This window comes from Centrocercus urophasianus, unplaced genomic scaffold (genome assembly GCF_019232065.1).
Source record: "Centrocercus urophasianus isolate 14NV4802_14NV808 unplaced genomic scaffold, USGS_Curo_1.0 seq_40, whole genome shotgun sequence".
Classification (NCBI taxonomy): Eukaryota; Metazoa; Chordata; class Aves; order Galliformes; family Phasianidae; genus Centrocercus; species Centrocercus urophasianus.
In genome coordinates, this window is record NW_024884978.1 from 2,521,918 (window position 1) to 2,539,470 (window position 17,553).

The 17,553-nt window shown below is 40.7% G+C and overlaps 1 protein-coding gene across 6 annotated transcripts in view; it reads left to right on the forward strand.

Moving 5' to 3' along the window:
* PITPNC1 (phosphatidylinositol transfer protein cytoplasmic 1) overlaps window positions 1-17,553 on the forward strand; it is a 69,709-nt gene that overhangs the window by 37,297 nt on the left and 14,859 nt on the right. For 5 of the 6 annotated variants that reach the window (XM_042832854.1, XM_042832858.1, XM_042832859.1 and 2 more), the window contains exons 5-6: window positions 6,087-6,158; window positions 15,420-15,515. In XM_042832854.1, the coding sequence (XP_042688788.1) occupies window positions 6,087-6,158; window positions 15,420-15,515 (168 nt within the window). The remainder of the gene's footprint in view (window positions 1-6,086; window positions 6,159-15,419; window positions 15,516-17,553) is intronic. The other variant, XM_042832857.1, reaches the window with a different exon arrangement.

A 17,553-nucleotide genomic window follows, 5' to 3' on the forward strand; every position in this document is an offset into this window, starting at 1 on the left:
GAACAGGCATGTTATGTGCTTCACTTAGCTGCCAGTTTATCCATGGAGTAAATTAGCTGGAAGGGATGTTCTTGTAACTGTTAGGTTTATAATCCTGAGGGGGGGGGGAAATCAGATGTTTGCAGTGCTCACTGCAATGAATTTGTAGGGTTTTATTCTCTGCCTTCTCTTTATCTGATTACCAGTGCGTGAAATCTGAAAGAAATACATCAGTCTTGCCTTCAGTGCACAAACATTTCTCCAGCTGAGTGCAAGAAGGGTCTGCATTAAAGGTGCAAAAAGGTCTGTATGAAAGAATACAGAGTTACTCCCCAAGTTCCTTCCCCATCTCCCCTTAAGATTGGAGGAGAGGCTCTGAATTGATGCTGTTATTCTGGTAAAAGGCAGGTTTGGTTCCTTGAGAGATTGTAGCAGAGAGAAGGACTGCTGCAGTATTTTTAAGAATCAAATAATAGAAAACACCAAACCTGTGTTCTTATTTAATAGCTTCATGCTGTTCAGTCATCCCATTCTTTACAGACTAAATCAAACTGCTTAGGGCAATTCTCTTTTTCCACTTTGCTTACCATAAAGCAGATCAGACAGCTCTCTGATTCATAGCACTGCCATTTTCACTTGCACACAGTTTCTCACTCGCGCTCTCCCTCAATACACAGGTTCCTGTTGCCATGTATCAGAGAAGGAGGTCCTAGGGAAAGGCAAGAACAGAGATAGGAGCTGAGTTTCAGGGGTTGGAGGCAATTGTTAGTTAACTGGTTCTTCAGGTTTTTATATGTAATACAAACAAAGAGTGATTTCCTTCCTTAGCTTGTCCTTTCCATTATTTTCTGCGCCATCTTTGCCATCCCCACTGGTGCCAGCTTGTGCAATAGGTGATCTGCACCGCAGAGCAGCTCTGTGCTTGCATGCTGTTCTCTCCAGACTATTTTGAAGGTAATCAATATTGCAGGCTCCATTTGTTTCTCTCACTGCTTTGATTTTCAGTGAGAAGATGCTGTTACCAATGGACTCCCAAAACAGTGCCCCAAATTTTTGAATTCAAAGCAGTGAAATCTCCAAGTTTCTCTATTTAAAGCATGAGAAAAATAACATTGCCTGGCTGGTCTCACCTCGTTATAGCAGTTACTGTTTTCTCTAGCTCTGAACTTCAGATGCCCCAAGGGGTCCCATTGTGTATGTTGTGGATGTTACCTTGGAACACATGTGACCGTATTAAAAAATAATAATAATTCATTAGCCTGAAACGTGGTGGGAGATCAGAGGGCATTGAGGTGGAATGTTGGCCTCCCCAGGTTTGTATGTCAGCATTTAGGTATACTTCTGCTTTAAAAAAAAAAAAAAAAAAAAAAAGTGGCATTAACTTTTGCTGCACAAAAATAGCTTTTAGGGGTTGTGGCTTCATATTCACAAGGAGCAGAATTAAGGTGTAGCAGTGAGAGATCTGGCAGTTGTTTGAACGTTAGTCAGAAGGAAACTCTGGAAAATGAAACTAAAGCTAAAAATGGTGTTGATAAAATAACGCTTACCTGTACAGAACGGGTTACAGAAGGGCAGAAAACTGCTCTGAGTTACCTTCTGTCCAACATCTCCACTGGCAATGGCTGCAACTCCTTCAGCCACCTCAGATGTAGTTAGTATGCAAAGGTTATTTTTGCAAGCTTCTACTTAAAAAGATTATAAAACACCATATGTGCTTGACTGTTTCTTTAAGACTTTGGCAAGTGTTTTGGCATACTTAGGTTCTACCCTGTTCTTCTAAGGGTTTCTTATTGCTATGGCAACACTAATCAATCACCGTGCTAAAAATAGGCCTTTCGTTTTCCAAGAGGCTATCTGTGGTGAGTTGAAAATCCAACTGCAGTGGGTGCTTTTTCCGTATGCTGCTTTCATTTCACTTTGTTTTAATCTGGAAATACCCGCGCTGCTGTGCTGTACTTGGTTACAGGCCCACGGGTGTTTTGCTGGTTGCTCTCTTGAGCTTTAATCCTCTCCTGGCCCATCCCAGAAAGGATGCTGAATGCAGGGAGCAAACAAACAACAGCACAGAGAACAAAAACACCTGAAATACTCTTTGGTTTTGGTTGGGTTTTTCTTGTTTTGTTTTTCGTGTCCCTCCCAGGCACCTCTAAAGAAAGGTGGAGGTGAAGTAGGAGACGCCTCCTTAGCAAGTGTTAATGAAAGAACCCTTAACCTGCGACTCTGGAGGCACTAGGGCTGTTCTATAGAAATCAAGTGTAGGTTTAAATTTAAGATTAAGTGTGCCACTATTTCTTTGTCCAAAGAGGATCCTTGTAAGCTGTAGAGATAATGGAACGGAGGCGTGGAAGCAGAGCCCTGCGCACTGCTGTGCGTGGATGGCAGCACGGAGGGAGCGGTGCTTTGGAGAAGAAATGTGCTGAAAGGTTTCTTACCTCTGTTCGTTCCCAAGTTTGATTCCAACTGTTGCATAACACTGAATCCCTGGCTGGGTCTGTACACAGCCACTCAAGTAGAAAAAAAAATGTACTTCTTGCATGAGTAATAAAAGTCTTTTGAACGATGCATAAACAGTTTTCTGGTTCTGCTGGAGCCCTCTGCCAATTAGTCAGAGTGCAGCTGATGAATCATGAGACGCAGTCTGTGAAATGTTCAAAAATTTGGACCCTGCTAAATGTTCCTGAAAGCCACAGAGCCCCCCCGCAGCTGCTGGAGCAGTGGTTGGCGGCCAGCTCCGCAGAGCTGTGTTGGCAGTCCAGTTCTTTTTGTTGAACTGTAGCTTTCATTTGGAGGTAAATTCGTGTTACCATCTGCAAAGCAACAGTGAGGTTGACTTTTGGTAGCTTTATGCTAAAATGATTTTCTGCTTTTTAATGAGGTGCCATGAGGTGAGTGGCACTCAGTAGTTCTTGTGCAGAAATCTGGAGATCCTCAGGCATTTCCTAACTTCTCTTGTTTGAAATGCCAGAACAGAAGGTTGTTTTTTACAGTCTAGATTTGGAGTTGCAGGGAACAACACTTTGATTCCGTGCTTCGCTGAACTGCCAAAGGCAGCCTGATGGCACCTGAAGTTCAGTCTATAGAGTGGCTGAGTCTCTGAGTGTCACGGTCTGACTCATTGCTGGTAAACTGTAGATGGTGGTAGAAAGTAGCAGGTATTTATTTTATTGCAGGGGAAGTGAGAAATCTGTCATTTGGCATTATTCCATATTTCCTAGCTATGCTTCAGGTCAACAGCACAAATGTTTCTCATGTTTTGTGTTACATCCCCCACTGTACCTGAAACTGCAGTGTTTGATCACTTACATCATCCACTGCTTCCATTTGTATCAGTTCTGTTTTGGAAGCGTCCATTTTAACTGTGTAGCAAAGAAAATTAAATTTTGGTCATCAAATGGAAAGGGCAGATTCTTAACAGGTAACTAAAGCCTGGGCTGCAGCAGTCACCTCGAAACATGCAGACACAGTGCCAGTAAACAGTTAGTATGTTGTGCTATTGGGGCATACATCTCTGCAGCTTGTAGTGAAAACCTTCCTAGAAGCTGGTGCTCAGACGTAAGCCCTGAGTCCATCGTAGTGCAGTACCAGGTTCTGCGTTCAGTGCACAGCCCTGGGAGGTACTGATAAAAACAGAACGATGAATTAATTGGCAGGCTCTGCTCATTTCCTCAAGGATGCTTTCCCTGGGGATGCCCATTCGCAGAGCTGTGGTTGTCAGCAGCAGCTCTGTATGCCTGGGCTGTGTGCCTTTGTGGAACACAGAGCTGCCATTTGTGGGGTTTTGAAATTCATGACCCCTGTTTTTACCATCCAAGCTCTAAAGAAGTTCTTTTCCAAATGCTCTGAAAACTGTGCAATAGATGTCAGTGATTTTGTTATTTTTAACCTGTGTCCTGTAGCCCACCTCTAGTAATAATTTACATCTGCAACCTTCCCCATTCTCATGTGTGCATGGAAAACAACTGGAATGTTCTTTACTTGTAGAATGTGAATCATCTGAGTGATATGAACTTTGTTTTCAGTCGTGATGGCATTCTCCATCTGCTGGGTCATTCCATATCTCTGTAGCAAGACATTCATAGCTTTTTGCTTACTTTAAGAATGTTTATTTGTAGAGTTCTTGCCATCAATCGCTTTTATTCACCTCTCCTTCCAACTAACATTAATATAACTCAAGGTTCTTCATTCCCCCTTTTTTGTTGTAGTTTTTCTTGGTGGTTTGGTTTGTTGATGAACTTCTTTCCTGCTCTTTGCTGAGGCATTTGTTTGCAGATGTTTTCAGCTGTCTGTCAGCACAGGAGCAAAATACTGAGATAGGTGATACAACCTCAGTTCGGAGAATATCTGGAATTTCTCTCTGTGTGTCAGTTTGCATTACGAGATCCACAGGTCTGTCAGAGTGCTTATAAATACTGCGTATCTTCAGCTGGTGTTTTTGAGACTCGTACGTCATCGATCTTTAATTGCCCGCGAGATGTGCATAACAAGGAACCAGCTCACCTGGTGCTGAACTTGCCCCATCTTGCACTCTACATGCTGGTGATTTTTTTTAATGTTTTATTTTGTCACTCATTGCACGAGCTGCATGGCTGAGAGCTGGTCACAGTTTAGGGTGGATTGAGGCTCATAAGATGCCGGTCCCCAGAAATCTTTACTGAAAGGGGAGATGTTTATGTGATTTGAAGGGAAGCTGGTGTGGTCTGTCATCCACAACTGCAATGTGTGCCATAGGAATATCTCGTGTTAATGGAGGGGCAGCCTTAGCAGCAGCCTTCTTCCTTCCTCCAGAATGAGCCTGCTATCTCTACAGCCCCTGGCACCAGAACTCTGTTCTGGCAAAACTCATTCTTTTTGCATTCTTTTTGGGTGGATGTGCTTATGAATATTTCTGCGGTCAAAAGAAAATTGAACCATTATTTTTGAGATGAGATTCACGGAATGGGAAATATATTTTCTGTAGTCTCAAAGGAGCAGGCTTCTCATTTTAGTTTTGTTGCGTGGCAGATTGTCTTCTAAATCACCTCCTTTCTTACTCACCAGCCCGTCCCTTAGAAGAATGATCCCAACTTTATCAAGTCCAAACTTGGACCAACAGCAGTGTTAATGCTAAGCATCACAGTGTCCTCGTTGTGTAAGCTGTGCGTACAATACGAGAAGTAGTCATTGGCTTTGCAAAGGCATTTTGCCATAGGGTGTTACGGATGCATTATACCAGTAACTGCCACCTCAGTTCTGCTGGCAGTTATTGCAAGGCTTGATGACTAACAGTGGAGATGCTGTTAAACTAACATTCTTTGGAGTCTTTTAGATGTTGACTCTGTCTGCCTCACTGAAAACCTGGTTTGAAAGAAGAGCAATGGAGTGCTAAAGAAAAGATATTCCAGTGGAGAAAATATTGCAAATTATGTTGCCTGTTATTATGAAATCTAGTCTTGATAATCCAACTAAATTCAGCAATCCACAGAAAAATTTATTCCCTTGTAAAATACAGAAATATTATCTTTGTGAGAAAAAAAATTTTGCATCCTTAATTTTATTGCATTATTCTCTAGAGATTATTTTGGGTTTTAGTGCAGAAGATTTTCCAGACAGCTCATAATCCATCTTAATCTAATTAATAAGAAATTATGTTAAATTTTATTGTCCACTAAAAATGAAAATAAACCAAACCCTTGCATGTCAAGGTACCGGGGCTGTTTGTGCAGAACCTGCAGGCAATGAAAAGTCCTTGGGATATTTTGTGTGGGGGCAGCCTTGTCAATGGTGGAGAGTGTTGAGCTGCTCTCAAGGTGGCAGAGTTCTGCTCATACGGCATTCAGTGCTCCTATGTATAAGGAGCATGAAAACTACAGTAGCTAGTTATTGCAAGAACTCACACTAATTTATTTATACACTCATTGCAGTGTTCTGCTTTCAGATATAATCTCTGCATCCTTCCAGAATCATGAAATGCTTTCATGTTTTGTGTAAATCTGACAATTTTTCTTGAAGTAACACGGGGAAAAAAAACCCAACAACAGAGCTGTTACCAACCAGGATGTTCTGAATGTGTCAGTTGATGAAACACAGCATATTTTTATCATGTCAAACGCATTTCTCTTTTGTTACAGTGTTCATTTTTGCCTAAGTTCTCCATTCACATAGAGACAAAGTATGAGGACAACAAAGGAAGCAATGACAGCGTAAGTAGGATGACTTCTGCAAAATTAAATGTAATTCTTCTAGGTAATCACGGTCCGTCTCTGGGTATTTCAGTCGGAGAAAGAGGCCTTCTCAGGTTTGTATCTTCAGTCCTAGCTGGGTGTGCTGTTGGTGAGCCACTTGTCAGCTCGGGAGGTGGTTACCTACAGCACCACGATGGAAGATTCATGCACACAGCTTCCTTTCTGTGTCTACCTGTTATTTTTCTAATCACAATGTAATTTATGTATGTCACTTCAGCTCCTGTGAACATTAGTGGTAAAGGAAGGAAAAATTTCTTTATTTTGTTCCTGTTTTTAGTTGTGTTCTAGTTCATCCATTTCACAGTATGTTCTGTCTACCTGAGCAAAGGGGGTTGAATTTGCAAGAGCTGGTAGGAGGAGCAAGCAGGAAACTTAACAACGGCCAGACAGTAAAGATCTCAACAAAGCAACATCAGGGACCAACATTGAGGTGATGTGTTGGCAGGTTAGGAAGTTCTCAGAATGAGAGCTTAGAAATGGAAAGGATAATGAAGTACAGAACTGTAGGAGAAGGGTGAGAATGAGTAACCAGCAGCTGCTGGGCAGGAATGCAGAGTGGGAATAAGAGAAGAGGGCACTCAGAGTTTGGTTCTCTGACAGGGAGCAAAGCAGGGTCAACTTGCAAGAAAAGAATAAAGTTAGATACAGCTGGATGAATAGACAAATACATTCTTGTGTGTTTGATTTTGGCATGCCTTAAACAACCGTTTGTTGCAGACTTGTGGGAAGAAGCTTGTAAGTGTGAAATGCTGTTTGAAATATCTGAAAAATTGGTCTGTAACAGCGGCCTGATGAAGGAGTGCTTCAAAGTCAGTAGAGCAGATTTTAAAGTGATCTGAGGCACAAGCACTTTTTGTGTCCAGAGATGAACCTTAGTAAAGCTGCTCAAGGGACAAATGTTGTGCTTCCCAGCTCCCAACTGCCTTGGGCCCCTGTTAGCAAAGCTGACATCTCTTGCACTGCTTATGGCAGCACAGTGTAAAAGAACAAGATATAATTTTAGAATAGAATTATTCAGTTGGAAGGGATCTACAAAGGCCATCAAGTGCAATTATCCAACCACTTCAGGTGTACCCAGGACTTAAAGTGTATTATGAGGAGTGCAATCCAAATGCCTCTGGCGCACTGTCAGGCATTGGGGAATACACCTCCTGACTAGGAAGTCTTTGAGCAATCTCATAATAAGTAATTTTTTAATGAGTACCTGATCTGCACCTACTTTGAATTACAGTTTGAATAACGTTTTGGCATACAGAAGCTTTCCCAATGATAACACAGATCACAGCCACCAGATACCAACTATTTGCAGTCACTGCTAGTGTGGGCCAGGTTGAGATCAGTGAGAGGGAGAGAGAAAAGAAAAAAATGTGCTACATTACAAACTATGTGAGCTTTGCATTATGTAATTTATGCACTTTTTAATCTTCACTTCTACTTTTTGGCAGCCCTTTTTAATTCAGAGCAAGCCCACACCTTTGGTTTCAGGAGGGTTTAGATTACTGTTCTGGTACATTATAATATCAGCAGTGAGAAGACACATTCTGTACTGATGCCTGACAGGAAGAACTGAAGCTGTTTAACCAGGGAAGTTTCAGATTTTTTTAGTGTGTCAGTTTTGTAGCTAAAATACTATGATTCAAGTCCTGAATAGTCCCAGCCAGTGAATTTAAGAAGAAATTTGCACAGAAATAGGATGCTCAGATCATGTAAATGAAAAAGTATCTGTTCTTTGAATTCAGCTCTTCAAAATGTAGTTGTTACCAGAGTACCAAAGGAGTGATGTTAAATCACATTTACGACCTGAGTCACAGCCTAGGTGAATACCTGCCAAGATGAGCTGCTTTTATTGACCTTTACTGAAGTGAGGTGGTGGAAAAAGTCTGAGGACTGTATTCCAGCCCTCATTTCCATGACTTCTAATGCCCATAGCTATGTTATGCATTGGTGTGAACACAACAAACCAATCTACAAACGATCTACATATTTTTCTGTTGATCCAGTGACATGTATCTGCTGGTGAAGATGTGGTTGGTACAGTGCTGAGGTGCTGGAAGATTTGTAAATACAGAGACCTTGCTGAGCCCCTTGGAGCCTGTGGGCTTAAGAAGATGAAGTGTGTACCTTTCTTTCATATCAGACAAGTTTAGATTGGATTTCACAATGTCTGACCTGTCAGAAAGCAACAGGGAAATGCAATAAAAAGAAATGGACGCTGCAACTATCAGTCTTGGCTGGTAAACAAAGAATCAAAACAGTACGTCTGTAAATTTTGCAGTTGCGGTGCAAAATGTGGTGAATGAACTTAATGGGGGTGATGTGGGTCTGATTGGAACTAAACATTGCCTGGGGTTTCTGGTCATACAGGTTTTTTTAAATCTTTGAATTCTGATTTTTCTTCATTTCCAAAGTATCTAATAAAGTAGATATTGATTGTAGAAAGCAGTCATTAGGTATAAGGATACTAAAGCTAATTATATTGATTAGTAGAAGAAAGTAATACAAATGTTCTCAGTTTGCTGTTGTCCTTTGGGAGGCTATGATATTATTATTTTATTTAATACGCTGCATTGTCTGGTAAGATTCTACCTAATTACTGCAATATATCTTGATGCAAATGCCTTCCTGATTTTTCTTCCCAGCTGTCTTGATAGAAAAAACTCAGGGAAGACGATGCCTGCTTTGTAACTTGATTTTTGCCTTGAATTTTGACATCATTTTAAGCTATTCCCTGTGCTCTGTAAGCTCTATCATTTTGATCTGTTACATTTTGCACGTTGCTGAAAAGACCAGTGGACAATAAAACCCTTTACTTAGATGAAGCATCAGTGACTGCATGACCAGTCTGTAGTTCTCATGGACGTGCAGTGAAGGCATTGCTCTCCAAGCACATCACTGAAGCACAGCGACATTCCTGTTCCCTGCTTGTTGCAGAAGGTTCGTTATGCTTCATTGTTTGTGTTTCTTTAGTAACAGTTCTTTCTGCTGATACTTGGGCAATGAGTTTTACCATCTGACAGTGTCTGAGGAAAGCAAGAAAGTACATTTATAAAAATGATCCTGTTGTTGTCAGTAAGGGAAAACTTAAAGAGCCTTACTCTTTGTAGCATGAAATTTTGCTCTGAAAAATGGAGTGGCTGGTTCTTATTAAAAAAAAATAACAGTTTGTCTTAAATTAGAGTCCTCCTGTTGTTAAAAAGGACGTGACATGTATTAGCAAGAATAACTTCCTTAGGGGTAGTAATTTTGTGGAGCAAATATTTTGAGGTAGAGTTGTTCTTCAGAATGACAGTGTATGAGTATCAGTGGGCTGCCTTCCTGGAAGCGTCTCAGTAATGCTGAAAAAGTCATCGGAGTTACAGCAATAATTGTGTTGATGAAAATAGATTATCCATTTGTTTTTTGCCTCACAAAGATAAGCGTGGAAAAAAAGCGTGTGTCTGAGTGACCGCGTGCCAGATGGAAACAAGGGGCAGTTCTGCACTCCATGTAGCTGTAAATGAACACCAGCATCTCCTGACACAGTAATAGCTGAGCATGCTGCAAGCAGCGAGCTTACAGCTGGGATCACCTGGCGTGCCATCCCTGTGCATTGCAGTGCCATCATTCACTGTTAGGAAGTCACTTCTTGACAGCGAGTTCTAATTCTGCTGTCCCAGAAGTGAGCGATATTCAGTGTTGGTATGCTTCATCTTTAGTGCTTCTTTCTGAATGCTCTGAAACAGTTCACTCAATCCATATATTTTTGTCTATTTTAAATAAATTTCTCTGCTGAAGAAGAAAAGCTGTATTTAGTTTGGCTCTGCTTAGGGCCGTTTTTCTCCCCCATTTTTGTTTCCTATCTTAGTACCACAAAACTAGGTTATAACAAACTTGAATATAGCATGTGTAAATTAAATGCAAATTCACTGTTAAGGGCGCTGCCATGAAGCACTGAATGCGGCTGAAATGGGTTCTGCTGTGCCCTGGCTTAGGCTCACTGAACTGCAGGTCATCATCTGGAAATTTCACAGAGACCTTTTAGATATCAGTGCAGAATAGGTTGCAGTCAAAGCTGGGGTCATTTGAGGGGGTAATTTTATTTGTCTGGGCTTGTTCTCCATTATGGTACTGTGAATGTGTTTATCTCCTGTAGTTTGCAATGAAAACAAAACACAAAGTAGCTATGGCTGCTATGGTGTAATGATGTAAAACTGCATTTCTCCGTTCAAAAAGTACAAATCTAAATTAGATATTTTATAAAAGATGAAATAATGGAGGAGTTGCGACATGGAGATAAAAAAAAAAAACAAGCTGGGAGCACGGCTGCTTATAAATACAGAACTGCCTTTGTGAGTTCCTGACCGGCAGGCAGTGATATTCCCATGCTGTTCCATCAGCCAGATTTACTGCTGTCAGGGAGAGGTTCAGTCTTTTCCCATAGAAGAATTGCTCTCAGTTCTGTGTGCCACATGATGTTAGGCAGCGATGAGGTTGAAATGGGTCAATTTCAGTAATCCTTGCCAAAGTAAATCTCAAAAGCAAATTAATGGATTTTGGTACTGGGTTTTGAACAGAATTTACAGGAAAGTTACACACATACACCAAGTTCTAAGTAGACTGTTTATTATTATAACTATTTTAGGCCAAATTTTGCTTAAAAAATGAGAGCTAAGTGGACCAGGTGACAACGGCTGCTCAAGGGTGCTGCATTGACAAATGGGATCCTTGCCAGTAGTTCTGGTGATGGCAATTTAAAGAGATCAGAATTTCAAGTGGGAGAGGAGCTTTGTGCCAGATTTTCCCTTTTTAAAGAGGAAAATATGGAAGCTTACTCTTGCAGTCCTTGCTGCAATTAAACTTATAACTATTCATAAACCATAAAAGCTAGATTTATACCATCCTGTTAATGAGGAGTAGGGATGTGTTCTGCTCACAGAAGGCACTTGCAAGTATTGAGGAATTGGTGAGGTGACAAGCTGCATGGATAGACTCCATTGCTGGGGTGGGCTAAAATAGAGAGAACGTTATGAACATTCTGAGAAATACCAATATATGCATGAAAAAATATTTTCATTTCTTATGTAAATATTTAATGCAAATGCCTATATGCACCTAAGTTGGGGGAGCCTTCCAGCCACATGCTGGGTTTATTCCTTTCGTTTGGTTGGTTTTTTGAGCCGGATGACTTTGCAATTAATACAATAGTAAGAAAGTCAGGAGGCAAATCTAATGTAATTTTAAATTACAAAGCATAAAGGTACTGTTGTGCTTCTCGTGTCATAGTCTGCTGTCCTGCTAGGATCTTCTACTGTCCAAATGTAGGCAGGCTGAGTTATAGCATTGTTGGGATGGCTGTTGGCTTTGTTAGCAACACGACAGAATACAGAGGTAGAGAAGAATGCTTTCTAAGAGGGAATTTGATTTAGGATTGAAATTCACATCTCAGGAAGCTGCATTTACATGCTGTATACTGAGCAACGCCATCACTTTGGCTTTGTTTGTGTGTAGATGGGTATGGGTGTCTGATGACATAGGACCTGGGATGATGATAATGTTTGCTACCATGTTATCTGCCTGTAATTACAGAATCACAGAATCACAAGGTTGGAAACGACCTGCAAGATCATCCAGTCCAACCAACCATCCAGTCCACCACACCATTCCTATCAGTGCCACAAGCTACTAAACCATATCTCGTAGCTCCTCACCCAGGCGCCTCTTGAACACTGCCAGGGACGGCGACTCCACCACCTCCCTGGGCAGCCATTGCAGTGCCTGACCACCCTTTGAGAGAAAAAGTTTCTCCTACTATCCAACCTAAACTTCCTCTGATATAACTTCTTGCCATTTCCTCGGGTCCTACTGTTTGCTTGGGAGAAGAGGCCAGACCCTTTTGCACCACAACCTCCCTTCAGGAAGTTGTAGAAGTGCTCTACTTTTTTAGAAGAAAACCTTTTAGCCATTACCCATTTGATTTCTCTGCCTTCACTGCATTTCTCAGCAGTGGCCAACTGCCTGGGTCTAACATAGCAAGCAAGAGGATGTAGAGATCTGTCACCCAAAACCTCATGAGAGATGGGAAAAGTATATTCCAGGTAAAGGCACACCAGTTTTCAATCTCACAGCTGTAGAATACTGGGTTTTCTATACAGGCTGCTCTATCAGTTTCTTCTCTGATGACTTGTCTGTACAGTGTTGACCTGTTTAACTGTTTCCATAGGAAATTTTCTGTCCTTTTCAGTAGTGTTTAAAATGCAAATTCTCTGCCTTATTACAGTCTTCTGACCACAGCTTCCTTGTGTCTGAATTATAAGCAAAAATAAAAATAAAAAATGTGCAGTGCACAGCATTCCAGCTGGTACCTTGTCTACTCTCAATGACAAAAAACAAAACCCATAGCAAGAGAGAATCATACATTATGGAGCAAAGCCAAGCCAAACAAGCTCAGATTTGACCCTGGGAGTCCTAGCAGTGTAGATGAGGAGTTTGCCAGAGTGTCTGTAGGATACAGCAGAGTCTGGCCTTTGCTATTTATAGTCTAGCCAGGTTGGCCGCAGTGATTGTCCATGAGAGTTAACTCTTGGATGAGCTGCATGTGAAGGAGATGGAAGCCAGCAATTCAGCCTGAAGATGAAAATAGGAAAAGTAGCAATGGAGCTTGCAGGAAAATATATTGAATTTGCTGTTGATTTACCATCATCTTACAACCTGGCTTTCTGTTCTGGCTTTGGCTGCAGGCAAGGAGAAGTTACAGTTAAGTATGTGGTAGGACACGTTGTTGTAGGTCACTAAGAGAAAAAAAATAAAGAAATGTAAATGCAGCAGCTCTTATTTGTTGCAGTGGCCTTGAGTGATCCTTCTTAGGATCATCTGCTAGTTTTTCAGGGGATGGGGTTGGTGTTTGTGTTTTGTTTTAATTTTCCCCAAAAGGAACAGCTTGACAGTTGCTGAGATGACCTGTTTAAGGCCTCTCTTCCACTTTTTGTCGTTCTGTAGGTGATTTAATCCAAACGGTGCTCTTCATTAGTTTTCATTCCTCTTAGGAAGTGGAAGCATGTAAGTGTTTTTCTGTTTTAAAGAAGCTGTCACAAACAAAAAAAAAACAATCCACAACAGCCAAAAGGACTTCAGCCTGACTGTTTTTCATTTGATTGTGTATTTCAATCTCAGTTAATTATCTGGCTCCCAAATACAAAGCCTGTCCAATTTTTGCCCATACAATATTTAATATTCTGCCTTTGTTCATCATCATATTAGGGACACAGACTGTTCTCACCATTCATTTTCTGCACATTTGCAAATACAGTTGCACAGATTGGGAGCCTTATGCTTCTTTTCATGGCTTTTAATCTTTTCCCTTAAAACTTTTAAATTTCTCTACTTACTTTGATCACCAGCGCAATAAACCAATCCTCCCTGCAGGTTTTGAGAGAATCCCAGATTGTGTGGCTCGGAGATGCAATAAGAGAATTACAGCTAAGAAAGAAATCAGTCTTGTTCTCTAATTACTTCTTATTTTCTACTGCTGATAGAATGGAAAGATTAAATCTGTCTGCAAATCTTGCAAGGACAATCTAAGAAAGGAAGAGGCACAAACGATTAGACAACAGCTTTTGCCAGCAAAGAGAAGTGAGAGTGTCATTCAGCAGACTTTCAGAATGGAGGACTTGGTCAGGGATGGCCTAAGCAGCAAATAAGGCGTAGCTGAAATAGCTGAAAAATTCCTCCTGATTTTGACAGATTGGCAAAGGCATCTGTCAGCTCCACTTCTGTCAAAGTGCCTTAAAGAGAGAAAAACGCTGTAGAACTGTATTACTTAGAGGTGCAGTGTGTGGATCGAGCCTGCGATGGAGCAGGGCTCCAGGTGTCTTCAGGTGAGATGCTGGGCAACAGTTCCAATTTAGGACTTGCAAACGTGCAAAGTTATGCAGCTGCTTACAAGTTCTAGAGTTATTTCAGCTCTGTCCTGATTCAGGGCTTATGCTGGCCGGTGATGCCCATTTAAGGGAAATTTCCATTATTTGAAGCTCAGAGCATACGGTGGAGTGCATCTTGGTTCAGAAATAGCTGAGCTGATTTCTGCAAGATGCTGCTCCATATATCTGAGTTCACTGAGGAAAAACAAGGAAGCACAAAGCAACGTACATACATAAGATGTAATGCCTCTTTAAAGTAATACCTCAGTACTATGAAGGAGCACTGTGAAGGGAAAACGTTTCAGCTCAAACTTCATTCAAATAACTTCATTTTTTTGCAGAGCAAAGCAGGGCTTGGGGATGTAAAATAAGCATGCAGATAGAAGCAGTCCAGAGTTTCCCTTCGTTCTGTTCTGCGGTTTCAAATATTTTAACATTTCATATCCAGTCCAGTAAGCATTCAGTGCTTGTTACATTTCAGTAGTGAAAGATGAAATCACTTTAATTACCAATTAGAACTGTAGAATCAAATTTTAGCTGTTCATTTATTTGAAGAGTGATTTCCTGGGCAATGCTCTTCTTACGGCTCGTACGCTGGTTTGTTTGAATGCTTTGTATGGGAGACTCCGTTGCTTTCAGAAGTACCAAAGAAGTGTTCTGGTTATTGCATGGGTGTTGGCATTTTGTATTTTTAACTGTTCCTCTAGGATGAAATGAAGTGTTCACTGCATTTATTTGAAAAAGAAAGGAAGAATATAATATTTATGCTTCCAGAAACACAAGTCAAAGAACATTGTGCCCCAAAGGGAAAAATGCATTATTAGCTTGGTACTGGCAGCATACGCAACTTCCCTGAATTCTGTGGCACTGATTCCTGATGGTCTTTTAACCAGTCATTATTTCCAAGTCCCAGAATCCTGAGTGGAAATGTGCTGCATACAAAGCATACGTCTCATGGGTCACCAGTGTACCTGAATAATTAAATTATGGACAGAGGCACAGAACTATTCTGTGCTGCAGATGCAAGTGCCTAGTATTTCCAAAATATATGGTGCTGATCATGCCTAGAAACACATTACTTATGCATGATTTTGATAACATCCATTTTCTTCCCTTTGCCTGCTTGCACATGCTGTGTGCCTGCGATGGCTGCAGAAAGAAACTGTGTCCACACAAACATTGTAGTGTTTTATTCCAGCATCTGTGCAAGTGGAAATCTGAAAGCGTTCTGTTGCACAGGTTACTGAAGGAGGCTTACGGCCGTTGTTCCAGGTGGATTTTCTGACTGTGCTCTGTTAGTGTTACGTTTCTTTCACTCTTGCAGATTTTTGACAATGAAGCTAAAGATCTGGAACGAGAAGTCTGCTTCATTGATATTGCCAGTGATGAAATTCCTGAGCGCTATTACAAGGAATCGGAGGTAAGAGGCAAAGTGAAGGAATGTTCAGAGCTGCAGTAAAGCCTTGATTGGAGTCAAAACAGTTTTATTTTGATGTGAAATTTCCATGGTTGGTATTTTAGAAGCTTTTGATTAGATGGGAAGCTGGTAGCAAACTCTCAGTCTAGGCTGCTTGGCTCTTTGATTTACAGATCTTCAGATGACTTCTCAACCTCTTGAAATGCTTTTGTATCCTGGTCGATTTGTGACCAGTACCAGACCTTTTCATGCACAGTGGAATAGGATTTTTCTTTAAATCGTGAGGCTCACTGAAGTGTTTGCAGCTCTGAGAAGTTTTAAACATGACTGGTTTCCTAATTTGCATTCCACCCCAAAGTAATGCCACGTGAAGTGTCTGAGCCCCAAGCAAAGGACAGACATGCAGGGAGAGTAGGGTTGATGCTTGTTGCTCAGGGGCAACTGTGACATGAGACCAGGAGGGACTGAAGCACACTACGTGATGGAGTGAGCCTGCTAAAAAGCATCAGTGGCAAACCAGCACGTTCGCTCACTTAAAGTTCCCCTGAAAATTGCTCTTGTGTACATTTGACAGACTGCTTCTTTTAGGTCAATGCAATTAACTGTTCTGAAATCAGTAACAGCCATGCCAATGGAGATGAGATCTCAATGTTTTAATATCAGTGCTGGAAAATGGTGGTTCAGAACAAGTAACTGGAGAGAAATGATCAGATCTCTGCTTGCATTTCATTTTGGAGGCACGGTTTGCCTCTGAAGCAAAGTACATATTCATAGCTGGCAACGAGTGTGGCAGCTGTTTGACTATACAGTATGAGATTACACAGTCATTTTTAGGTTAGAAAATGAAGACTTGCCAAAGAGTATGTTTCTATGCCATAGGAGCCATGCTTTTCAGACAAAAATAGTTGGGTACGTGTTATCTTCTATTTATAGGTCCCACTGCAGATTTTACGTCCTGGTCATAAAAGAAAATTGGGTAACAGTAGAATGAGAAGTAATTTTATTAGTTTTCTTGGATTATAAAACCCATCTGTTACGTACCCAAAATTATGTAACACCTCATGAACCAGCTTATTGGTCCCATCATCTCATCTGAACTCCCTGGTCTGCTGGTTCTGTTCAGGAATGACTGCCTGCCACTGAAAACATCAGCATTTGACTCTGTTTTAAAGAAATCAGGTCAGATTTTTCACCTCAGCGTGTGCACTTTTACAAGTTGCAAATAGGAAGGCAACATCTAGCTTTTCAGCTTTCCTCTCTTTAGTAGCTAAGTATTAAACCTTATTTTCGAATGATGTATCTAATGATGTAGAAAAACAGCTTCAGTGGGAGAAAAGAATTTTAGTCTGTGTGTTGTACTTCAGAGACAAATTCCGAGGCCTTATTCCAAGCAAAATGGAATTTTCTGTATGATTTTAAACAACAAAAATAGACCAGCATCTGTTGTTTTCTCTGTACCCATGGCTTCCAAATTCTGTTTCAGAATTCATATTTCATACAAAGAGATGAAATCACCTCAGCCTTGAACTGTGTACTGAACTAATGGTAGCTGCATTCTGAATCTTGTGAAGTTTACTAACTGTACTTTATATTGCCATATGATGAACATGAAGCCAAATTCCCTTTTCTCTGAGGTCTTTTACATAATTTAGGGACTGTAAGAAGGTCTTTAATTATTTTAAATGTCATTTCTGTCTGTTTTTAATCAGAGCAGTATTAAAAAAGTAACTCTATGTAAATGAGAAATGCTCTGTATTTTCCAAATAACAGTTTCAGAGATAACTAAAAGGTATTTTAATTACACTAATAACAATAATTTGGCTGGTTCTGCATGATTTAATCTGAATTGATATGTTAAAGATTAAATGTGGAGTACAATCCTCACGATTTAAGAATTAGATCCCACTGGATAAATGTTCTGATTCTAATCCAGAAAGACCAATGAGGATGGTTTTAACTTCAGGCATGGTAGTAATCTCTTCACTACAGTGGCTCTTTCACATGCTTAAAATTAAGCAAGTCTGTATCAGGGTCAGCATCC